General features: G+C 47.1%; 1 protein-coding gene across 3 annotated transcripts; it reads right to left on the bottom strand.

Annotated features, from left to right (window-relative positions):
- Positions 1-1,105: 1,105 nt before the first annotated feature.
- IP6K2 (inositol hexakisphosphate kinase 2) lies at positions 1,106-21,351 on the bottom strand. 3 transcript variants are annotated; one of them, XM_061455987.1, is made up of 6 exons: positions 21,262-21,351; positions 7,407-7,705; positions 5,091-5,313; positions 4,117-4,292; positions 3,270-3,445; positions 1,106-1,888 (listed from the first exon to the last, which is right to left on the bottom strand). In XM_061455987.1, exons 2-6 carry the CDS (start codon positions 7,606-7,608, stop codon positions 1,391-1,393), a joined length of 1,275 nt encoding a protein of 424 aa, XP_061311971.1. In that variant the 5' UTR covers positions 7,609-7,705; positions 21,262-21,351; the 3' UTR covers positions 1,106-1,390. The 3 variants fall into 3 exon arrangements, with proteins under 3 accessions (XP_061311971.1, XP_061311972.1, XP_061311970.1); XM_061455988.1 differs by lacking the exon at positions 21,262-21,351 and adding an exon at positions 21,050-21,071; XM_061455986.1 differs by lacking the exon at positions 21,262-21,351 and having other exon boundaries at positions 7,407-7,796.
- Positions 21,352-23,165: the final 1,814 nt, after the last annotated feature.

The following is a 23,165-nucleotide window of genomic DNA, read 5'->3' as shown; positions in this document are numbered from 1 at the left end:
GCAATCAGGGAGACTTTGATCAGGAGAACTCGATAGCAGCAGCCAGGGAATACAAAACTGAAGCTGCAGCCAACTGGGGGGGGGGGATGGATGTCCCTTCCCACTGTGGACACACAGCACTCCTGCTGCATCCTGCTCTCCAGAGCGGAGCGGGAGAGGCTCTGGCCCCACCAACCACTAGCATCAACCAACCAAAGCATCAAGCGCCTGCTCCTGCTCCATCCTGGGCACCTGAACAGGCAACAACATCCCCACGTGCTCCTCGGCTCCTCCACGCTCTGTGTTCTTACCTCACAATGGGAGGAGGCATTTATCTGTAGTTGGACAAACACATGTCCCTTTTAGAAGAGCCCATGGTTTGGTGTTACTGTTATTTCAGTTACTCACTGTCCTCTCACTTTCCAACACTTACTTCCTGTTCATTTGTCCCAAGGAAGGCACTAAGTGGCTTGGGACCTTCCAAGCTCTGCCCCAGGTGCTGCTGCTGCAGCTAATCCTGGAGGAGTTTTACAGGTATTTCAGCTCAGTTTAGATTAAAAAATGTCAACAGCTCTAGAAACAGGTTCCATGGTGAGAGAGCCTGAAATGGGAAACAGAATCACAGAATGGTTTGGGTTGGAAAGGACAAAGAAAGCTCATGCAGTTCCAGCCCCCTGCCACGGACAGGGACCCCTTCCACTAGAGCAGCTTGCTCCAAGCCCCTGTATCCAACCTGGCCTTGAACACTGCCAGGGATGGGGCAGCCACAGCTTCTCTGGGCACCCTGTGCTAGCGTTGGGATATGTTTTAAGAGACAAGTTCTCACTCATCAGTTGTACCACTATGGCTGGGACCCTGAAGGTCTTTCATCCAATCTCCTGTGCTGGGTCCCTCATCCGCTGTCCACTGCCCTGCTGCCCTGGCCTCCCCGCAAAGGGCCGGTGGTCGTTGGCTCTGCTGGACGTGCTGCTCCTCACCATGACAGCATGCTCGGAGCAGAGGTGCTGTTCCACAGCTGGTCGCATGAGGCAGGGCAGCCTTCCTCGCTAACTGCTGCTTTAGCATCACAGCACCAGAAAGAGCCAAGCTCCACATCCTCCTCAGTCACCAGCAACAGAAGCATCACTTACAACGAACAAAAAGAATTTTATTGGAACGTATACACACAGGGATAACAGAGGTATCTGAGTAATCAAATATGGAATGTTTAAGAAAGTTAAAATAAATAAGGATACCAAGTTTTGCCAGTGCTAGGTCCAGCACCAATGTAAGTAAATGCCCTCTGAACAAGTCTGACCCTGAGGGGACCATCCCTGCAGAGCCTGTAAAGATTCCTACCACCAGAAAGTGGCCAATAATTCTGGAATACAAAGAGTCACAATAGTGCTTTCTACTGACGTGCATCCACAGTTTATTCGCTACTGTCGTCTCTTATTTCTTTAATAATATCTATTAAATTCTGAAGTCCAAAAACGTAACCCGTGTCCTGGCCCTCGTGCACCACACTGTCCTCACCATAGTACTTGCAGGTGGTGTGGGCAAAGTCTATCATCCGCACATCAACAGTGCTGGTGCTCGGCTTGTAGGCGTACGCTCCCGCCGACTCGTCCGAAGACTCCTCCGAAAGGTCCTCCAAGTCCTCTGGGTCCGAGTCGACAGCAACCTCCTGCCTCTCCTTCCCGTCGTAGATGATGAGCAAGGAGCTGGAGTAGAAGCGGTACGACTCCTGCTTCTCCAGGACAGACTTGAGTTCAGTCAGCTTTTTAATAACAGACTCAAAGAGTTCCCTGCGCAGGTATTTGCCGTTATGAAAGAACTGGTAAAGTGCTTCTTTAAACCCTTGCACCGAGAGCTTCCTTCCGTGGTATTTATTCATGAACATCAGCTGTCCGGTGCCTGCCTGGTAGACCTGCACACACAAACACAAGAGAACACGAATAGGTGAATTGCTGGGGATACACTCAAAGCCTTGAGGAAGAATAAAACCAAAAGACAAGTCATGCCACGGAAAGCTTTTACGGGATGACGTGCTACTACTCATTTAAATATTACTCTTGCACAGCTACAACCGCTAACAAGAAATCCAGCAGTTCTGGAACTCGGAGGCACAGAGGAAATGGAAAATTCCTTCAGTTTAAGATCTGGGCTTTTCCACTGGGAATGTCAGAAGGAGTTTAAATGCGATTAGGAAAGCTGCAGCCAAGATCGCCAAAGTCAGGCTACAACTCGCAGCACAGCTGCTCACCGAGCTCACGTCCTGCCCTACTCACAGTACACCAGTCATTCCCAGAACACGGCTCTACGGGACAGCAAACACTCCCGTGTAAAACTGGGGTGTGCCCATCAGCCTCTGCACTTGAAGAAATTAGAGGTGCTCCTGCAGGAAGATTCCTTCCTACAGCAGAATGGTCTGTGCCCCACACAGCTCAGTAATGCCTCAGCAGCTGGGCTGAGCAGGGATTGCAGGTGCCTCCAAAGCTCCTCTTTGTTTCCCAGCACAGATCTGTACTGGAAGGTGAACAACCACCAGGCCCTGATCACATCCCGGCACAGTGGGGCTGGAAGCACAGCACCCACGCTTCCACTTCAGCCTCATGCTTTTCCCTGAAGTTAAACAGTGAGCTGAACACCAAACATGCCAACAGCCATGCTGTGGAACAAGTCTCAGCAAACACTGCTGGCATTCCTGGAATCGACTGGATGGGAGGAAAGAGGCTTCAGAAAAGCCTCAAACACAAACAAGTTGTTTTCCATCTCTCCCTCTAGGAATACAGACACAGGTAAACAAAACACTCAGGTGAAAGTCCACATGACTGTCTCCTTATTTGACCACGAGTCTCCCCACATTGACCAAACCACTTCTCATCTGCACTTTGCAACAACCCTGCTGGAAGCAGTGAAAGGTCTGGGGCTCTTCAAAGCCAGAGACAGCACTGGCAGCTTCTTAACAATGCTGGCAAATTGCCACATGCTGTATTCAACACGTGGGCACTGCCAGACCCCCCTTTCCAGCTGGCTCCTGTGCTACCCTGGAACATCAGCTCATTGGTAATTTCACTACACAGCTTGGAAGTGCTGCTGCTGTGCTCAGAGAATGCATTCAGTGATGCAGAAGGGTGCTCCTGTGGATGCTGCCACCTTCACCGAGTGACACTCAAAAGCCTCACTCCCGCTGCTGAAGGAAACGAGCACACAAGATGGTAACACATGGATGACTACATAAGCCAAAACCCCACTAGCAGAAGCGGGGGCAAGCCCACTGCCCTGCACATAACTGTTTTTCCTCTCACCTGCATGCCACAGACTCGTACTCCAATAACAGCTGATGTACTCTGCTGACACTTGCGGATCTGATTGGCCTTCTTCTCCTCCGAGGCATCATCTCCATGCTGCCGGGTGCCCATTTTAAGGTCCAACACACATGGTACCTCATATCGAGATGTCAGGTTTTCCAGCAGGATGAATTCTGCTTAGTTAAGGAACAATCCTCACAACGAGGAATACAGGTTTTGAAACCATTAGCACAGTGCCACAGTCTTAACTTCAAGCACACCCAAAATATGCCCAGTGTGCAGAAGCCTATCACAGATTATAGTCCCATAAAACAGAAGGGGCATCTAGCTCCAGTTTCACTGGTCTCTAAAGAAGACAAGCTGATTTCCACACTGCATGGGGAAAAAAGTAACCAGGATCATATGGAAATATAGCCTGGCATCAGATCTGGAATTACAAAATAATTCCTGTCTAGCATGAGACTTTTCATGGGGGGTTGGAATGAGGATTTTGTGTGCTTCAGTATCATTAACAAACAATGAAGTGTTTTCATGCCACCTCTGAAGCACTGCAGTTAAAAAGCACTTCAGCAGTCTCTGTTCTCTGTGGAAGATTCAAACCACAGCAAGCTGTAAGAGCAGCACACTGACTAATCCACAACTTGTAGGTCTGACTTAAGCATCTGAACTTCCTAACCCAGCTACTTTATGACATGCTAGAATAGCCACAAAGTCACCAAATCAATCACAGCTTCAGAGAGTCTCCATGCTGCTGTTGAGCCTGCTCTGTACTTTACCCGGCACATACAAGGAACAGACACCAGAGCCCTGCTCACTGTCCTGAGGTATTTTCAGGAAAGGATACTATATTGATTCCGGTGCTTTGCATTTTCCTTCATCCGCTGTAACTGCTGCTGGTGGCATTTCATGCTCCAAGGATTATGGTGTTTAAACTGTGAACTGACATTCCCTTTTTTCTCTACAGTATAATACAAGACTTCAGATTTCTTCAGCCACTCGAATTCTTCCTCCAATTTGTGACTAGAAAACAGAACAAAGCAGCAAATTAGAGGTCAAGTACAAAAAAAGCACTTTAAAAAAGTTGTCAGTGGGTTTAACTTTACAAACTACGTTGCTGACCATCACTAACAGCATCAGCTTTATTTCGCTTTCTGTACAAGTGGACAAGTTGCTCATCAGTAATATTTCAACCTTTATAAAGCTACTTCTATATTAATATAAATTAGCATATAGGCAAATACATTGCAAAACATGTAATGCTACCTCTACACTCTCCACCTGCCTCAATTACTGCCATTACTTGCATTACTTCCTGCAGTAATGCAAGAAGGAGCTGTAAGATTTATCCTTTGCTAAGGTCGCTGCTTCCAGCACACACAGCACAGCTCACCCTATGCAGTGAGCACAATTCACATAACTGAATAAAGGGGAAAATGTTAACAGCGATAAAGCAGGATTCTCACACATGTATTTCTGACCTGGTTTTCACACCTATTGTGCTTTGCAGGGAGGGGGGTTTCCTCTCCACCCCCTTTATTATTTTTTTTTCCCCAGAAGCTTCAAATTTGACCTTTTTTAATCGGCCACAGCAAAATAAAGAAATACAAAATGCACAGACCCAGCACAACGGGGCTGTCTCACCACTGACCCCATCTGCTCTGCAGAGGTCAGGAAAAACAGAAGAAACAAGAGAAGAACCAAAACTGAAAGTTAAAGAGTTCTGGAGAATTCCCTGGAGTTCTCTGGAGACCACATCCTAACTGGACAGCAAAAATTGTTACGCTCCAACACTCCACATTCCAGTTCCCTCAAACTGACCTTTTCATTTTCTCTTCTTTCCTGTGCTGCCGGACCCATTCCTTGGATATCTTCTCATTTTCTAACAACACTGTCTTTTTGTTAGTCCACCGCAACAGTTTACTTTTGGGTTCACAGTCAGAATTATCTAAGTTTTCTAAGTTATCATGGTCCCCATTCAGTGGATATGCTATTAGACACAAGTTTCCATCTTCATCCTCTTCAAAGCTCACCGACACCACACCTGGAGAGAGAAAGGAGAGAGACCATCAGGAATTGCTGAAGTGGTAAGAAAGCCTTTTAGAGTACATGAGTTTACACTGAGAATACAGCAACTTTTGGGGTTTATTCTTACCCTGGTCCTTAGTTTTTATCTTGCCCCAGGCCAAACCTCATCTGCCAACCTAACAAATATCAAAAGACCTAGACAAAAATGACACCTTATAAAAGACAATTCGTTATATTGACAAAATGATACAAAAGGTTCTTTTCTCTCTCTGATGCAGCCAAATAAGAATCAAATAATAACAGGAGACAATTTCAATTAATAAATGCTTTTATTAATCTAAAAAACCTGACTGGTCTGACCCTAAGTGAGATGTAAAACATTTGTTAACATTTTGTAGTGAGAAGTGACCTGCACAAAAATATCTCACGAAAAAGCTTTAAGTTTTGCGTGACAGCAAAGCAAAAAGCACTTATCCAAACAAGATCTGGTTAATAGATCCCCAGGGGAAAGGCAAGACTTGCAAGTAGAGCAAAACAGGGAAAACGTCACATTACAACAGAAACTAGTCCCACAGCTTCCACTCAGAATCACCACGTTGAATTATACATAGTTCTTTTGTCCATTTTGGGATATATTTTATTGATAGTGGTTATGCAGCAGTCTTATGAAATAAGTAACAAAAACACACTACAAACCAGACCTGTCTGTGGTACAGAAACATGGTGAACCTTGAAAGCATTTTCCCCCTGTCCTCCCCTCACGAGTCTCCAGAGCACTGCACTTCAAAAGCCTCAGTCAGATGCGACTTTCCATGGTTAACGAAGAAGCCATAACAATGCCCTGCGCTGGGTTTAATTTTCCTTTCAGTCTCTCTCTGTATTCTCACATCAGTAAGCACAGCTCTTGCAGCTCAACACTAGCTGGGGAGACCTCCTGGTGAGAGACTGGCACTTGTGAGCTGGGATGGTGGCTCCCAGACTGCCAGAGCCAGGCCAGGAGCACAACAGCAGCGACTCACAGTCCTGCTGCCACAGAGGAAGGACAGCAGGAAAGAGGGGGGAGCGAAGCAGCAAACGGCCTTTGGCTTTATCCTGGAAAAAGTAACAGAGATGGACCGAAAGGCCTTTTACCCCTAAATCTCCCTCCCCACACTCCCCCAAAGCCATATACACTAGTACAGTTGTCCTGGTACATCTTGAGAAGTATCAAAGATGCCATTTTCTTCCAGTCCAACAGAACTTGCAGTCAGATGTAAGCAAGTCTCTGTAAGCATGCAGGGAGTGTTAACTGTGACAGATCTCCTCTGAAGTCTTCTGCCACCTTCACACAGTATGCAAAACTTCATCACCCTTAAAGCACATTGATTTGAACAGCCATAAAAAGCAACTCCATTTAAAAAAAGTGCTTCAGACACATTATTTATTAATCACCAGGTGGCAGTGGATGGAATAGCCAAGAGAAGGAGAAGTGTTTCTGTTAACTAGCGCAATTCTTAGGAGAACTGGAATTTCCACTCCTTCATAACATCTGACTCAGCTTCATCACAGCTACTTGATCCTTCCCTACCTAAATGGCATGAATTTTCATTTCCTTAATGGCAGAAACAACACTGCAAACATCCAACAAGACACCTTACTGACGTGTGTTTATTGCAATCAAAACGAGAGTCAGAGGAGAAATCCCAAAACAAGGGAGAGCACGACTGAGTTTACACAAAACATGCCAACCAATCTCCCCAAATCCTGTACACAAACATTACACCAGTGGTGGGGAAAAGGATAAAAAAAGAAAGAAAAGAAGAAAGCAGCAGGGAATTACTGGAAACTTTCACAAGCTGTTCAGCTGCTTACCTGTGCCTAAGGGAGATACATGGGCTATCACCAGCAGAGCTGCCCTACTCTAAAGCTGTTAGTCAGCCCAAGCACCAACTTGGCAAGCCTTTCCACCCTGCATCTCCACAGCCTGCCTCAGACAACATCAAAATACACGAAAAGAAAACCCTAAAATCTCTTCCACACAGAAGAGATTTCAGAGGAAACAGAGAGCACAGCACGCTTGTGTTTACAGAAAAAAAAAGCCCAACCCCATCCTAAGGTTTGGATACTCACCCTCATACTGCGGAGTGAATTTACGCATTTCTGTTGGGAGAGTCTCATAGAACTGGTGTTCCCTCTGGATAAGGGGCTTACAGATGGTCTTGTCATTAAACCGGAGGACACAGGAGTGTCCTCCGACCTGGTGGACAAAAGGCTCGAGCAGAACTCCCTTGGAATAGTGCTCCACTTCCATGGCTCCAAATGCTGGGCTCATCCTTGTAGTACATTAGACAGAAGGCGGCGACAGTCGTGAAGGCAGTTCAGAGCCAGCAGTCTCCGGGACCTGACGGTGTTTATGCCGATCCAACAGTCTGTTAAAGCAAACACAAGAGAGCGCGGGGCCGTCAGTGCCGCCGCACGCCGAGCCGGTACCGAAACCGGCCGCCGAGCCGAACGGAGCCGAACGGAGCCGACTACCACCCGCTATCCGCAGGCGGCCGACTGCGGGGCAGCGCGGGGCGCACCCAGACAAGGCGCGCTGCGACCACGCCCCCGGAGCGCCGCAGCCAACAGGAAGCTCCCCGGGGCGGGGCGGACAGCCCCGGGGGACGCTGGCCCCACCCGACCGGCCGCGCATGCGCGGGTCAGAGTGCGCGGTGGGCGCCGCTCCGGTGTTGCGGGCACGTCGCGCCGGAGACCGGCCCGCGGCCGCGCACCGAGCTCGCGGCGCCCCTCCCGCGCGCACAGCCCGCGGGAACCCGCCGTGGCATCGCATGCGCGGTCCTCTCCGTCCGGACAGCGGCCGCAGCCGCAGAGACCCGCGGGGCCAGGCCGGAGAGCGGCTGGCTCACAACGACACTCGCACGTTTCACGTCTGACATGGGTGATGACTTCCCGCATGGAAAAGTAACGCCAAGAAGCCCTTTTGCAGGAGCGGGCTGTGCCGCTGCCCCCCGTTCCACACGGCAGCACGCACGCATGGGAGCGGGGCCAAACCTCAGCCCCACGGCCCGGCCAGCACCTTCCAGTAAAGTTTTAGAGTCGAGTTGCTCTAATTTTAGACCCAAGCTTTAATCATTAACTTTCTGCAGCTAAAAACAAGCTCATACTTATTTTGTCTCAAGATCATTATGAGAACAATAATGCACTTAATTCAAAGAGACTACAAAGTGTTCTAGGTCACAGGTCTATTTTTATTTGTCCTCCTTAGATCTTGACCAGCTTTCAGTTAACTGGAAGAGCAGGGACCTGCAGGCACCCACGGCGTGCGCTGCACGTAAGGGCATTAACTGCATTAAACAACTAAACTGCTTACAGAAAAACAGATCGATCAGCTGAACTCCTGGAATGCCGACCTGCACCCGCGGGCAACAGGGCAGTGGAGTTTCAACCCCACACACCAACCGCTGCACTGGGCTTGGGTTTAATTCCTGTCTTTCAGAGCCATATTTGGTAAAAAGTTACCGGGTTGCTGGGGCTTTGTTTTGTTGGGCTTTGGGGTTTTTTAATACAGAAGCAGCTCAGGCCACCTCGACAAGAGTACGTCAAATTCAAGCTTCAAAAGTATTTCCTGGAAACAACACTCCTGATATGCCATTTGTATTTTAAGATGAGAGCAAAATCACTGAGCTTCAATCATCATTGCAGCTACTGCATCCCCAGAGAAGCTTCTCACCCACCTCAACATACACAACTCAGCTTCAAGACACACAGGCAAAAACCTCCCACTCCCACCCCAGATACCAGCCGTTCCTATTTAGAAACCTATTTAACTGCAACTAAGCAGAGCCTCACTGCACAGGGAGCAGGGACAGCCACGTGCCCCAGCCTGACCCCATGCCCCAGGCAGCGCACCCACCTCTGCAGGCACCGCAGTCAGAAGGCTCTGGAGACACATCTGCTCCGTGCTTCCACGCAGGAGCACCACTCCACACAGGGCTGTACTGCTCCTCACATAAGGAGTCGACTTCAAGGCCAAGCTGGATGGGGCTTGGAGCAAGCTGCTCTAGTGGAAGGTGTCCCTGCCCGTGGCAGGGGTTGGAACTGGATGAGCTTCCAACCCAAACCAGTCTGGGATTCTACAATTATATGACTTGCCAGCCAATGTGTACTTAGCAAGCCACATCAGTTCACGAGTAAGCTCTGCCTGAGAGTTGCTTCCATTTTCTATTAGAGAAACTTTCAGCATCTATCTGTGTTTGTATAGCACACCAGTAATTTTATAAGCCTCAGGAGTTTTCATCGGGTTTTCTTAGAGCCAACAATGCCTCCCGTCTTCTGGAATTTCCCAGGGAAAGCCATAAGAGTGCCAGCTTTCACTGGGAGGCACAGTTACATGCGTGCATGATCTTGTGGTGACAGAGCTTTACCCTGGCACAGCCACTTCAACAGCATCACAGCAGCAACTCTTTCCAAGACCAGTATTATCATCCCATGGCTGCCCTCCTCATTACCCCTGAGGCAGACACACTGACTGGCAGCTGCACCAATTCGAACTGAGAGAGCACCTTGCAACATCCCCAACCTCAAACACTGTTAGTGCACCAACGCACCCACCTTGTTTACCCAGCTCATCCCCAGAGAGCCATTTGCCTGAACATACACGCCAGTGCTGGAGAGGCACCAGGCGCTCCTGCCAGGCACAGAGCTGGGCAGGACCACTCACACTACTCCACTGTTTCCTGAAGAAGTCAGACCTGGCAGCACATCACACAGGGTCACTTCCCATTTCAGGGATAACAAAGAAAGTTTTTTATAGCCCTGATGTTATAAAAATATCAGTTATGAAATGTTTAGGCAGGGCTGTTTTTCTAAGAAATGTTGGAAGCATCTAAACATAGTCAAACGCAGTGCACTCAGACTGCATGACCACAAGGCAAATGCAAACCTACCAGAGACAAAGGGCAAAACTCTGACAAGTGAAGACATCTACTCTGCCTGCATTAGCGAGCTCTCCTTGGGTTTATCTTTGGAAACCACAGCACAGCTCCCACGTGTTATTTCTAGTATGAGACCTGTGCAGTGTGTGCCCCTGCTGAAGCTGTATTAACACAGCTCTGCGGACAGTACTGTGCTCAAGGACTCAACAGCATCAGCAAGGGCTTCCTTGCTACGGGGCCTTTAATCCAGCTCCTGATTTGTGTAAAGCCATTTGCTGCCTTCTTACTGAACCTGTAATGCACATGATTTGAACAGAGCAACAGCACTCAGGGCAGAAGCAAGCCCCCAGTCTTGCCAGTAACTTAGACTTTAATGAATCCTGAGGTTTTACCTTGTACTTTGAACAACTGAGTATTTTCGCTTTTCAAGATAAGAAGCCCTGTTCACCAATAAGTTCAGTTTGCTTTCATCCAAAGTTACTCTCACTTGCAAAAAAAAAAAAAAAAAAGTTTAGCAAGATCTTTAGGTTTTTTTCTCTTTGTGTTTTAACATCACCACAAGCAGGATCTGTTTGTCATTATGGCTCTACTCATATTGCAAGTTGTGCCTTACAGATTAACAACAATACCTGGAGCACAATTGCAATGTTCATCAGAAATGCTTTGCTGTTTCATTTACAAATACCTCACTTCCATAAACAACTCCACAAGTACATCAAACTGGTTGCACTTCCTTAGAAATAAACCCTCTGACCTAAGCCCAAGAGCCTCAGCAGCATAGCTGTGACCAAGGGAGGCACAATGCCATTCACTGCCTTTCCTCTCATTCTACACCCATCTGTTTCCAACACCTGGGGCAACAAAGAGCCCAGAACAGCTGGTGTTAGGCAATTCTCCAGATCCCAAATGCAGGCTCAGTGTACCTGCCCTTTTCCTCCCATGTGCTTCTAAGGGCCTTTGGCCAGTATCTTTTGTTCAAAGGACATATCAACAGCAAGCATTCAGAGAAAAATCTGCCATAACACAATAACAGAAGCTTGAGCAATGACATTCATACAGTAAGCATCAGAAGGTGTTTAAAACCCGTCTGTAAAATAGAAGTGACATGCAGAGACATCTTATTCTCACACGAGATAATGACCATCAAAACAACAACACAATGAAATAGTGTTGTCAGACACTTATCTCAGGTAACTGCATCCTTTGGAAGGTATTTCATGTCATTACAAAGTCTCATCCCACATGTAACTGCATTGAAGAACAGATCCTCTGCAGAGCACAGAGCTCTCAACTAAGCAGCAGCTCTTTCCTTCATAAGTCTCAAAAATAACACCTTTACCCAAAGCTCTGCAACAGCAGAGTAACTGATGCAGAGCTGGCCTCCTAACTCATTTGTTAGAACAGGGCTCTCCCAAGCACAGACATTTTACTTTGGGAGGTCAGTTCTGCAGCTCCAAATAGCCATAAATCAGCTTCCCAGCAACAGAAATAGCAAGCAGCAAAGCTTTCTGCCTGCCCTTTCCTCAGTTCAGTGGGCAGCTCAAAGAGGAAGCTGATAGGCCAGGTACCTGCAGAGCAGAGCTGCTGTAGGACACCACAGCCCACTGAACCAAAGCAAAGTCCCTTCTGGAGGTCTCAAGGAAGCAGAGGAATGGCACAGCCAGCCAACAGGAAGGAAAAAAAGAGTTATCGGTGACCCATTAGAGAAGCCAAAGAGTGTTGCTTCAACCCATAGAATACTCAAGAAGAAATGAGCATCAGCTGAGCAACGACATCAGAAAATGAGAGTCTGAAGACTAGAGCAGAGCTACTCAAATCCTCTGCTGCCCAGTCAGCCGCTTTAAAACAGCACCAGGAAGACCAAAAAAAAAAAAAAAAAATCACATTTTTAAGATAAGCCACATACAGATTAGGGAGCAAACCCTGTACAACAGATTTTTTACATCTTAATGGTAAACAAAAAACAAACAAGAAAAACTAAACTTGTGCATTCACCCATCACAATGGTTTTAACAAATTCCCTACTTTGAGGATTCATTATACCACTAAATATAATTCAAGTCCTACACTAGGATTGCTTTTGAAGTCTTTTGTATCTTGCATGGTAATAATTGAATTCTGTTAAAGCAATAAACTGGAGGTTTCTGATTTTTTTATCAGATCAACCTAGAAATGCAGAGCCCACGTAAGAACGTGCTCATAAAAATCCTGCAGGTTTGGGAAAAGCCTCAAGAGCAACCTTAAACTCTGCATGATTACAGGAAACAAGCACTCATCCTGGTAACTCATCTGAAGACAAACGTTTATCTACAGTACAAAGCTTCATGGACATTATTGATCCTCAGACATTTTTTCCCCGCCTTGTAAACAAAAAGCTTCCCCTGAACAGAAAGTGATGCCAGTGTGATCCAGCAACTTCAGAGCTTTCAGCATCAGGGGCAAGAGGAGCAGTGCCCCCATCGCACTGGGAGGAATATACCATTCAGGTGAGCACATGGCTTTTAGTTCTCTCATCTTCGGTCTCCCCCATGGAGAAGGACAAAATGTGACACAAGGCACCAACTCGCTGCAGGTCTCTGCAACGGTCACTGACAAGTATGGGCAGTGTCTGGAAACCCCCAGACCCATGAGGTATTTCAGAAAACTACTCCATGGAGCTTGCTTTAAAAGACAGACTAGAGTGGGGGAAAAAAAAAAAACAAACCTCTTTTCCATTAACTGTAACTTTAAACCAAGTGGTTGTAATGGAAAGAAAAAAAGAGGATGCTGAGCTGTAAGTTGCTACACAAGTCAAGGTTATTTAAGCTCTGCTGCAGCAAATCAATGTAGCCATCATTAAATTATCTCCACATGACTTTACCCACAGATGAGTAAGCATGAGGCTTTGTAAAAATACTCAGCAGGAACACTTGCAAGCTTGTCTGCACCTACATGTTGAGGCTACATGTGCATTCCCCTTCCAAGCAGGATCACTTTAGCTGTAGCTTCCACTGGTAAATCATGAGGGTGATGGAGTCGGGCACTGCAGGGATGCATTTACCATCACCTACAGATACAAAAGCCAAAAAAGAGCAAGTTCTTGCTCAATGTAGGGTGCTTGCACAAGACAACAGAAGCCAGCTGGAAGTGCCGATACGCTTTTCTCTTTTTATTAATCTGTCATTATTAAATGGCTGACAACTGCAGCACCACATTGCTGTAGCTTGGAAAAATGAAAACTGATCCAGATAGAATGGAAAAAGAAATCTCTTGAATTAATTCACTTAATCACACAAACCAGACTGAACGTAGGAACACAGAATTACACATGAATTCACGCACAAAGTTTCTACAAACTACATTTGTAACGCTCTTTAGGAATGCTGCAGATCTGCAGGCCTGCCTAGCAAGGTACAGACCCGATCCTATTGTAACATTAGGCTAAGGACCAAAGATTCTCACCAACAAGGGATGCTCATTACAAGGTGGAAAGCACCCATTCACCAGTTCATCCAAGCAGCAGCCCCAGCCTTCCTCCACACCAGTTACAGAAACTTGCTGGAGCAAGTTTATACAGTAAAACTGAACAAAATCCACTGACATTAAGACTTTGAGAAAACCCTGTGCTGTGTGCCAGAGCTCACCCATCACTGGCACAGGACAAGCCACACTCAGCAGAGCATTTAGGTTTTGTAAACAGTGTTCCAACATTCTGTAAACATTTACCAGATCTTCAGAACTACCAAATGGTTTTTATAAATCTCTGGGCAGTTTAAAACTGCAGAACATCACCCTGAAATCTTCTGAGGGCCTCGGGTCAGGTATGTCACACCTGAAGGTACTGCTTCTCTGGGTCTTTTCCCTCCTCTCTACAGAAAGAGTGCAGAACAACGCTGGCTACCATGACAAAGGCCTCTCAAGTGCTACATTCCAGATCCTGCTCTGAGCTCAAGTACAGGCCAGCCTTGAGAGCTCTTTTTTTGTAAAAAGATTATCAGGCTTTTTCTATAAACTAAGAATTTCATCTGTAATATAGAAAAGGCAGTGCATTGAGATGCTCAAAAGTGCACAGAAAGATGCAATCTCAGCAAAAAGCCATTTCTTTAAGCCAGCAGCATGTGCAAGTTATCTCCTTTTACTCTCTAAACATGGACTTCCAGTTTTGACTCCTTTAATTATAACCAAAACACCATAGTAGTTACTATAGGAAATTAACACTACCACACAGGTTAAGACATGTATTTGCACCTGTAAATTTACCACCACAGCTGCAGAGCCACCTCTTGTAACAAATACCAGAAGGACTTTTGAATACAGCTTTAACAGATGAAATGAAGAATTGCAGAACATTAGGAATAACCTATGAAGGGAGCAAGCTATGAACAAACAACCTGAAGCTGCGTAATGTTCAAGTGTTGTTCTTCATGCACAATTATCCCCATCGTCCTTAAACCAGCTCTATGCTCCTAGGAGGAACCCAGTGCCCCAATCCTTGTGCTTGGTAAAGCAGAGAGAGTAACCAAGAGCTTCCAGTTTTTGCTTAACAGAACTTGCAGAGCAGTGCCTCTGCTGCAGTTCCCAAAACCTCAGTCAGGAGGTTACATGCTCAATACAACTAGTATTTAGAGATGCCCCAAAATACAACAGCTTTCAGCTTTCTCAACACCATTTGCAAACTCAGCAACCACATACACAAAGCTCTGGAGAAATGCCAGCTTTACCTCTCAAGTAAAGCTATTTTATCTCTCTAGAACTAAAATAAAGCCAAGTTACAGGTTACTAAGCATACTCAGCCAGAAAAGAACATGCAGTCCTGAGCCATGCAGTTTTTCCAGGGAATATGTAATTTAAGAACTAGCTTCTTTTCCAAGTAAAAATGCCATGGAAACTAAGGAACCCGAACCACCAAAACTAAGCTACTTATACTTCCTATTTAGAAACTGATCCATCTTAAAACAGTATTTGGCACCAGCACTTAAACCACCAGTTGCTATAAAAAGACAATACTACCCTTTGTCGTGGAGAAACCAAAATAGCATTCAGCCTTTAATCTCCCAAAAATATGACAGCAAGAGCTAAATTGTGGATTACACACATGGAAGTATTATTCAATATACCAAAACTGCCATAAATTCTAACACCAAGATTAAAATACATCCCAGCCTTTCTTGTTACCATGAATTTAGCAGTCTGGGAACTGTATTTCTAGCCTCTCAAGAACAAGAACCCAGTATCTTTGTGATTGGCCATTGAGCTGTGAGCACCTCGCCACAAACGAAAAGCTGCTCAAGAGAAGAACTGTGAAGTCCTGTTCAAAGGACACATCACTGAACTACAGAAAGACTTTACCTGTATTCCCTTCAGAAATCCCAGTCCCTAACACATTTTACACTATAAACATTAGCAGCCCACAGAACGAGATTGTTAAATTTAAGCTCAGATGCCCAAATCCTACAATCCAGTTTAACTCTTCGACCAAAAATTTCCAGGAGCACAAAGCAAAGATCAACAGTAAATAAACTATTACAGGAAGAATGGTGCCCAAAATGCACAATTACATATTTCATTCATGTGTACATTCATCCATACAGACCTCTTCATTTGAAGTCAACATACTTACAGTGAAGAAGTTTAGTCCCTTTTTGTTGAAAATGGCCAAGCACCCCAAGAAGTAGACAGTCACCAGGCTTCAAACACCAATCCACATTTTTAACTATAATTCTTCAAGTGTAGGTTCCAAGCCTTTACTTCTGATGACAGATGGGGAGGTTTTGTTCCAAAGCAGCTCAAGCTCATGAGATGCATTTAATGTATCTTTGTCAACTGTATTTGTTTCAAAACATTCCAAATTACTGAAAACACATCTCAAATCAGATAACACAAACCAGACTCGCATCTTAAAGGAAAGAGTGTACATGATGCAGTGACCTCTACATGGTTTCCCTAAAAAATTATGAAAATACCTGGATGCTCATCTCAGAACACTAAAGAATCATTTCACTATGCTTCCTGTTAAACTACAGTAGATTGGAGAAGATCAAGGAAAGGAAAGGAGTCTTACAAGACAAACTCAGAAATGGAACAAACCCAAGGGGAAAGTCGTGAATGTTTCCCATGGTAAACCCCCAGTTTCTCCCTAGTAAGAGGGACAAGACTCTTTTGTAAAAGCTCACCTGCAGTCATCCAAAAACACTTCGGGGGAGGGGGGAACGGGACGGGACGGGACACGGGACACCAAACCAACCAAAAACCAATCCCAAGAATTATTTCTGTATTTCATGTTTCACTGCTCAGTGATCTCACATACACCATCTGGGGCCAATTACAGGCTCACCAGAATAATCACTGTCAAAGAATTAATCCATTTTAATCTCATACAGTTTACATATTCAAACAGCAGTGACAAAACCACTTGAGAAAACTCTTATCCATGTCAGTAACCTGTGAAAGGCAGCTCTGCAGGGGCCCGGCTGCTCTGCTTTCAGCACCCTGCAGGCTGAGATGCGGCATTCACTGCAGAAGAGCCGCTGCTTTTGTAAGGGACACAACCACAGTCAGACTCATTCCCCTAGATACATCTGTTGCTTTACAGGCAAATTTTATAGCAGGTAGTGAATCTACAGCACAAGCAAGTCTGGTTTGCACAACTGTCAGAGAAATTGTCACTGACCAAAAAGGAAGACTCAGACAGGATGAGTGCCACTTTCTCTACCAAATCTTGCAACACAGCCCCTCCATCCCCCCTAGTGCTCATCTTCCAACTCTGTATCTCTAAAATCAGCAGTTAGGAGAAAAGTAAAAATTCAACAAGCTTCTGAAGGATAGTTTATTTTAGAAAGCAAACTGTGCAAAATGAACTTAATACATTATTTGCACTTTCAAACAAGAAATCACCATTCGGCACTTGCATTTAAATGCAGGGAAGGTGGTGCTGCACTGAAGGAACAGCAAGATCTCTCATCACACACCACTCACTGCAGCTCAATCAGCATTTACTACATTTACTGCTCATCCATGAGAGACTATCTCCATGAACTCCAAAATGATTCTCCAAACTATTTTGTTCCCTCCCCATCTAGAACTATATCCTTAACATTAACATTCACAGATGTCAGGAAATTGACTGGTTCCATTACGCCAGATCCATTTCTTTCCTGAGTTAGCTTGACCAGATTCCCAGTTACACCACCAGTTACAGATCAGTATGAACACATCCACCACTGATTTAACCTCCTATCTCCAGTTAAATTGAGTCAACCTGAAAGAGCCAACAACACATACAGCAAGATGATGTCATGTACTTCCTTCTTACAAAGAAGAGAGGTGAAACTGAGAACATTCATGTAATTGATGTCACCATAAAAAAAACACCAAAAACTCACTTGCCATCATATTGCCCCCACAGAGACAGTCAGACCTCAAAGACTAGGTGCTACATGAGCAAAGAAGCTGCAAAAGATTTCAGTGATGATTTCACTAACACCTGATTAAACATAACCAACATCAGACCTTCATTTGAACAAGCAGTTTTGCTTCCAGTACTTCAGATTTTGCAGGGAGAGAAATTTCTAGCTACTTACAGCACATCATACTGTGCTGTATGTAGCTATATTGTAGCATACAGGTTTTTGCAAAAGGAGGGAAGAATTATTCTGAAACACAGTTATTAAGAAAGGCGCAAAAATAACATTCTAATGAGTATTTCTAACAAAAGCTATAGAAATACACGTCTGCAGTTATATCTGAAAACCCTAAAATGTAGCCTCTTGATATTTGAAAACTGTCCCTGTATTGTTTCAAAAATACAATAACCTTGGACAACACAAAGCCAGATAAAAGAATTAGCAGGAGGAAAAATCCTCTCCCCGCAATGGAAAATTTTCCTCTCTGGAGCAGGCAGAGATGCTCAGAGCCCAGCGTTGCCTGGAGACCAACCGCAGCTCCTGCCAACAGGGACAGGCTTAAGCATCAGCAAATTCAACAACTGATAAGTGGATGAACTGAATGAGAGGCAGCAAGCTTTTTCCACACAGCAGTGTAAAAACCTGATAGCTTTCAGATCCAGCCCATGATAGCTTTCAGTTCTGGCCCATGCTCACCAGATACACAAGAATTACTATGAATATAAGATGTCAGCCTAATAAAGCTTCAAACCCCACTGCACTCAGCTCTTACCTACACACTTTTGGGCACAGCCAGAGCAGCAGAGCACATACAGGTTAACATTTTTAGTCACAACTAAATTTCTGCCCTTTCAATCTTTTGATGCAGTAACTGAACTTTTGAAATAGGGTTCTACTCATTAAACAAGTTCTGTGTTTGAGCACTGGTGCAGAAATATTAAGGAAACCAATGAACTACATCAAACAGGAAGAAGCTACACCTCAGCTTCACAATAAAACCCACATCAAATCGTGCTTCAGTTCAGAGCCCTGCCTTTGCCCCAGCCCTTCCCACCCAAAGCGCAGCTACCCGGGCAGGACAGCTTGAGAAGCATTGCTGACAACACACTTGTGTTGCCTGTCCTGGATCTGGAACTGCTCCCAACCTCGGGCAGGCACGGACTCAGCTACAGAAGCAGCACTCCTGACCTCCCAGAGGAACACCTCAGCTGTCTCCTGACTCTCAACCACCACCAAATGAGAATCATCAAAAGTAACCGACATTTAGTATCAGCTACTCCAGAATCCCCCCCAGACCTTATCTGAATCAGTTCATCAGAGGATTCAGACAGTAAAGAATTAAAAGATTTTTCCAAGAGTTACTTCTACTTAATTCTTCTCTTTAGATATAATATCCTTGTGGAATTTATGTCACCAATGAAGTCAGTCTTCCACCATTAACCTGGCAGCACACACTTCCCTGCCTCCACCTACGCCTAAACCAAAGGGCAGATATTTGTGTCCTTAGCACCACAGCTGACAGACTGAGACAGCCTCAGTGCCTCCAGGTTTACAACCATCCCCTCCCCTTCAAAAGAAAAACCAGCTCACGAATACCCCTTCACACTCCCCAGCTGATCAGAGAATAACCAAAGTACCAGCACACCAGTGACCGGGCTGGAGGCCCATTTGCTGACAGGCAACAAGGAGTTTCTAAGACCTTTTCTCATCCCGTTTTTGCAAAGCCACATGCCTGACAAATCTGAAGTCTTCCCTGCAAGCAACTGGCAGGGAAAGAATTTGAGAGCACAAGGCCAGGCATTCACAGGACTGACCACTATGCAGCCTTCCAGCTGCCTTCCAAGCTACCGTACCACATGGGTACAACCCCTCTGATCTACCTTTCCTCAAGGGGAAACAGCAACATAAGGCTGACATTACCTGTACAACGAAAGTACCACGGACAACAGCTAATTTCTTCAGAAAGGAATAAGCAGTGAAGACGGAAAAGGCAGGAGAACAGATTTTCAATTAACTAAATTCACAGATTTATTAAAAGCTACACGGCCGAGTTTAAGTTCTGAAAGTGCCACAAACAAGCACACAGGAATGGCTGGAACCAACCCTTACCCAGGAGCACTCCTGAGCACCTGAAACTCTTTTTTGAAGGGCTTTTTTCCTTAATTCTGGCACTTCAATCATTGGCTTCTTCCTCCCCCAGTGACACATTTCAGGCAAGAAAAGACTCTAACAACAAGCTGGAAAATGTTGTTAGCCTAAACAGGCCACACGTAAACAAATTAACCACCCTTTTCCTAAAACGCACATATTTGTACGGAAAAACACCGGTTCCAGCCCTTAATTTCATTGTAAGCCCTAAAAATACACAAATTAATTTAAAGAACTTTACAAAAATCTTTTCTCTTACATAAGCAAGGTTATGAGCAAAGATGCCAATTCTTAGATGTCTAAAAACCAAAATAACCCTGAACTTGTCATTCTCAGGAGTCACATTTGAACTGTTCTGCCCTCATTTGAGCGTTACATGTTGAGTAATGACCGTTCCAGCTGACTAAAAAGTTTTAACTCACATTAGCGTCAATGTTCCAGGACCAAATATTCAATTCTGACTGCAATATTTGGCACAGAACTTCCCCCTTAGATGTTCACAAGTCTAAAAAAGCATATGGGCACAGAATGCATTTTGAAAACACCTGAGTATATGGGTCACAGAAGGCACTGTGCCAAAGAAAAAAAGAAATAGGCTACAAGTAGAAGGCAATTAAATTCCAGCACATACCAGTAAAGATATCAGCGTACTTTTCACAGTGGAATTAAGGCCAGGACATATCAGGGTGTAGCTACCAACAGCCTGTTACACTATCAACAGCGATAACATTTATTTTCTTAAACGGAATGCCGATCCCCAAAGCCTCCTTCATCGTTTTGTTTGAGAGCCTGAGGGCCCTCAGCCACGTTAAACACGTATTACACATCTGTGACACTCAAACCAGCTCGTAACATCACATCACCCGGTTATTTCCGTTTCACACAGAGGGGTATTCGCGAGCAGCGCGTCCCATTATGCAACAGATCCCCGAACACCTTTTTTTTACGGCAGTTTGTGTCATTTCTGAGTGAGTGCATGAAGCATCCCTCAACCCCGCAGCACATCCATCACCCCGGCATCTCATAATGCAGGCAGCCGAGAACTGCTGAGTAACGGCAAGGGGCGACCACCAGCCCCGGGGTCACCCGGACACGGAGCACTAGCGCAGCCCCACGCCGCAGCAGCGCTGCCGAAGCATCCCCCTCCCGGTAACCCCCCCGCACAGCCCCGCGGCGGGGCCAAGGCTCGGCAGGAAGCGCGATGCGGCCGGGGATGCTCCGTGACCGCTGTCTGTCTGCTTCCCCCCATCCGCACAACCCCTACCCCCGCGGTGTTGCCAGACCAGAACCCGCTCCTCCCGCTGACCTGCCGCCGCCGAACATCCCCCGCGGGGAGCCGCCCGGCTCCCCCAGGCCCGGCACCGAGCTCCCGCAGCGGGTGGGGCTGGGCCCTGCGGAAGCAGCGCCCGCGGCGCCGCACACACCGGCGGCAGCGCCCGGTACCCGGTCGGGGCCGGGCGGCCCGGGGGACACCGCGGAAGCGATGGCGGGCGGGGAGCGGCGGGACGCGCCCGTTACCTGGTGTCAGCCCGGCGGCGGCGGCGGCTTCGCCTCTTTTGTTCCTCAGACGTCAAAATGGCGGCGCGGCGCGTGGCCGGCCCACCCCCACCGCAGCCCGCCCCGCCCTCCAGCCCGCCTCTCCATTGGCTCTGCCCGCAGCGCCGCGCGCTGATTGGGCGGCCGCTAGCGCCGCTGTTGCTAGGGCAGCCGGGGCGGGCGGTGCTCAGCGGGCCCGGGCAGCGCTTGCCCGGGGAGCCGGGCCCGGCAGGCGTGCGCCCGCTGCACGGGAGGCAGCACCCGGGGGAAGCAGCCCTTCCGTGGCTCCCAGCCTCCGTGCGGGCCCTGCCTCTGCCATATGAGGTGATCACAGGGCACGGCTTCTGGCTCCGGGAGGTGATCGCAGGGCACGGCTTCTGCCTTCGGGAGGCAAGTGCCTCTGGCCAAGCTGGAGGCCCCAGGTGCCCTCATCCCGGTGCCAACCCTGCCTGGTGTGAGCCTGGTTCCCTCTCCCCATGCCCTATACAGCCTTTGGAGTTCACCTCCTTGACTTGCGGCAGCAGCAGCCATGGACAGGGCTCTCCGTAACTCGGTGCTGGTTGCAAACAGTTTATCTCGGTTTGTGCCGGGACGTGGCCCTGGCTGAGGAGGCAGAGGAAGGGCAGGTGTGGATCCATTCACGCAGAGGAGGCTCACGGGCCGTGTGCCCGAGCTCACCTCTCAGTGCTGTGTTTCTGTTTCTGTACCACCACAAATCTCCGTCGGTCAAACGCAGCCGCAAGCGCCGGGGGCTGCCCCGGCTCAGCTTCACCCTGAGGGACCGCTTGAAGCCTGTGATCTAAAGTTTTAGATGCCACTGCGGTTGTCGGGGTTTGCAGCAAGCTCCTGAAGTGCCCGCAAGGACACTTGTGAGGAAACACAACTGAATAATGAGATTATTGCAGTTTAAATTACTAAGCAACAGTCTCTCTGACAATGAACTTAGTAACGCTCTGCCATCTATTTAATCACACTAATCAGACAGAACAACTCCTCTTAGATACAAATTACTCTGCATTTCATTTAAATAAAGGTCAGAGAGCTAAAAGCCACACAAGCCACCGCAGTCCTGCTGTACAACACACCCAGCAAAAGGCATCCTTTGTTCCCACAAGGGACCCAGCCTTTCTGCCATGGGCTGCCAAGGCAGGGCTGCATCTGAGCACCCCACACAGACCTCCCGCCTCCGCTCCCCGTTGCCATCCGTGCGTGGGCCCGGGCCTGCCTGGCTCGGGAGCAGCTCCCTGCTCTGGGGGGTGAGCATAGGTTCATCAATGAGATTCAAAGGGCGAGAGAGCTCTGATTTCTCCTTGTTCTAAAGTACAAGCATGTGTACGGTCTTGTGTAAGAAACAATTATACCCCTTGGTTCTCACTGCTTAAAATATGCCTCTCTTGTCCATGAGGCTGCGGGTCGAAGCCAAGCAGGGCTGCCTGTTGAGAGTCTCGCCATTTATCTGGCTGGCGCCATCGTGATTATCTTCATTTCAAAATCTGTTTTTGTATGTGTCTCTCACCATTGCAAACTGATGACTTTCCTTGGGTATTGAAAGGCTTTGTTTGAAATCCGTGCCTCCTTGGGCTGAAGCTGGTCATGAGAGGGCAGGCCTGTCATTTACCCAAGAGCCTGGCAGTTACAGCTGGAGATTATCGACCCATACTGCTGGTTTTAACCTCCCTTCGCAAGCCCAGAGCAGATGTGTGCTCCCCAGCCACGGGGAGAGGGGAGCTGAGGTGCCCCCGTGGGACCCCTCCCCAGTGGGTGCCTGCACGACGCCTCTGGAGGCTGGGAATATTCCCCCATGCTCACAGCAGCATTAGGTTGCCTCAAGCCTTGCTCCTCGCTGCGCTTCTTTCCACTGCTCTTAACAAGCAGGACAGTGACTG

This window comes from Pezoporus flaviventris, unplaced genomic scaffold (assembly GCF_033815535.1).
Source record: "Pezoporus flaviventris isolate CSIRO_AGI_PZ_B2104156 unplaced genomic scaffold, CSIRO_AGI_Pfla_v1 ptg000021l, whole genome shotgun sequence".
NCBI lineage: Eukaryota > Metazoa > Chordata > Aves > Psittaciformes > Psittacidae > Pezoporus > Pezoporus flaviventris.
Note: the sequence above shows the minus strand (reverse complement) of the source record. Positions and strands in the feature narration are given on the sequence as shown.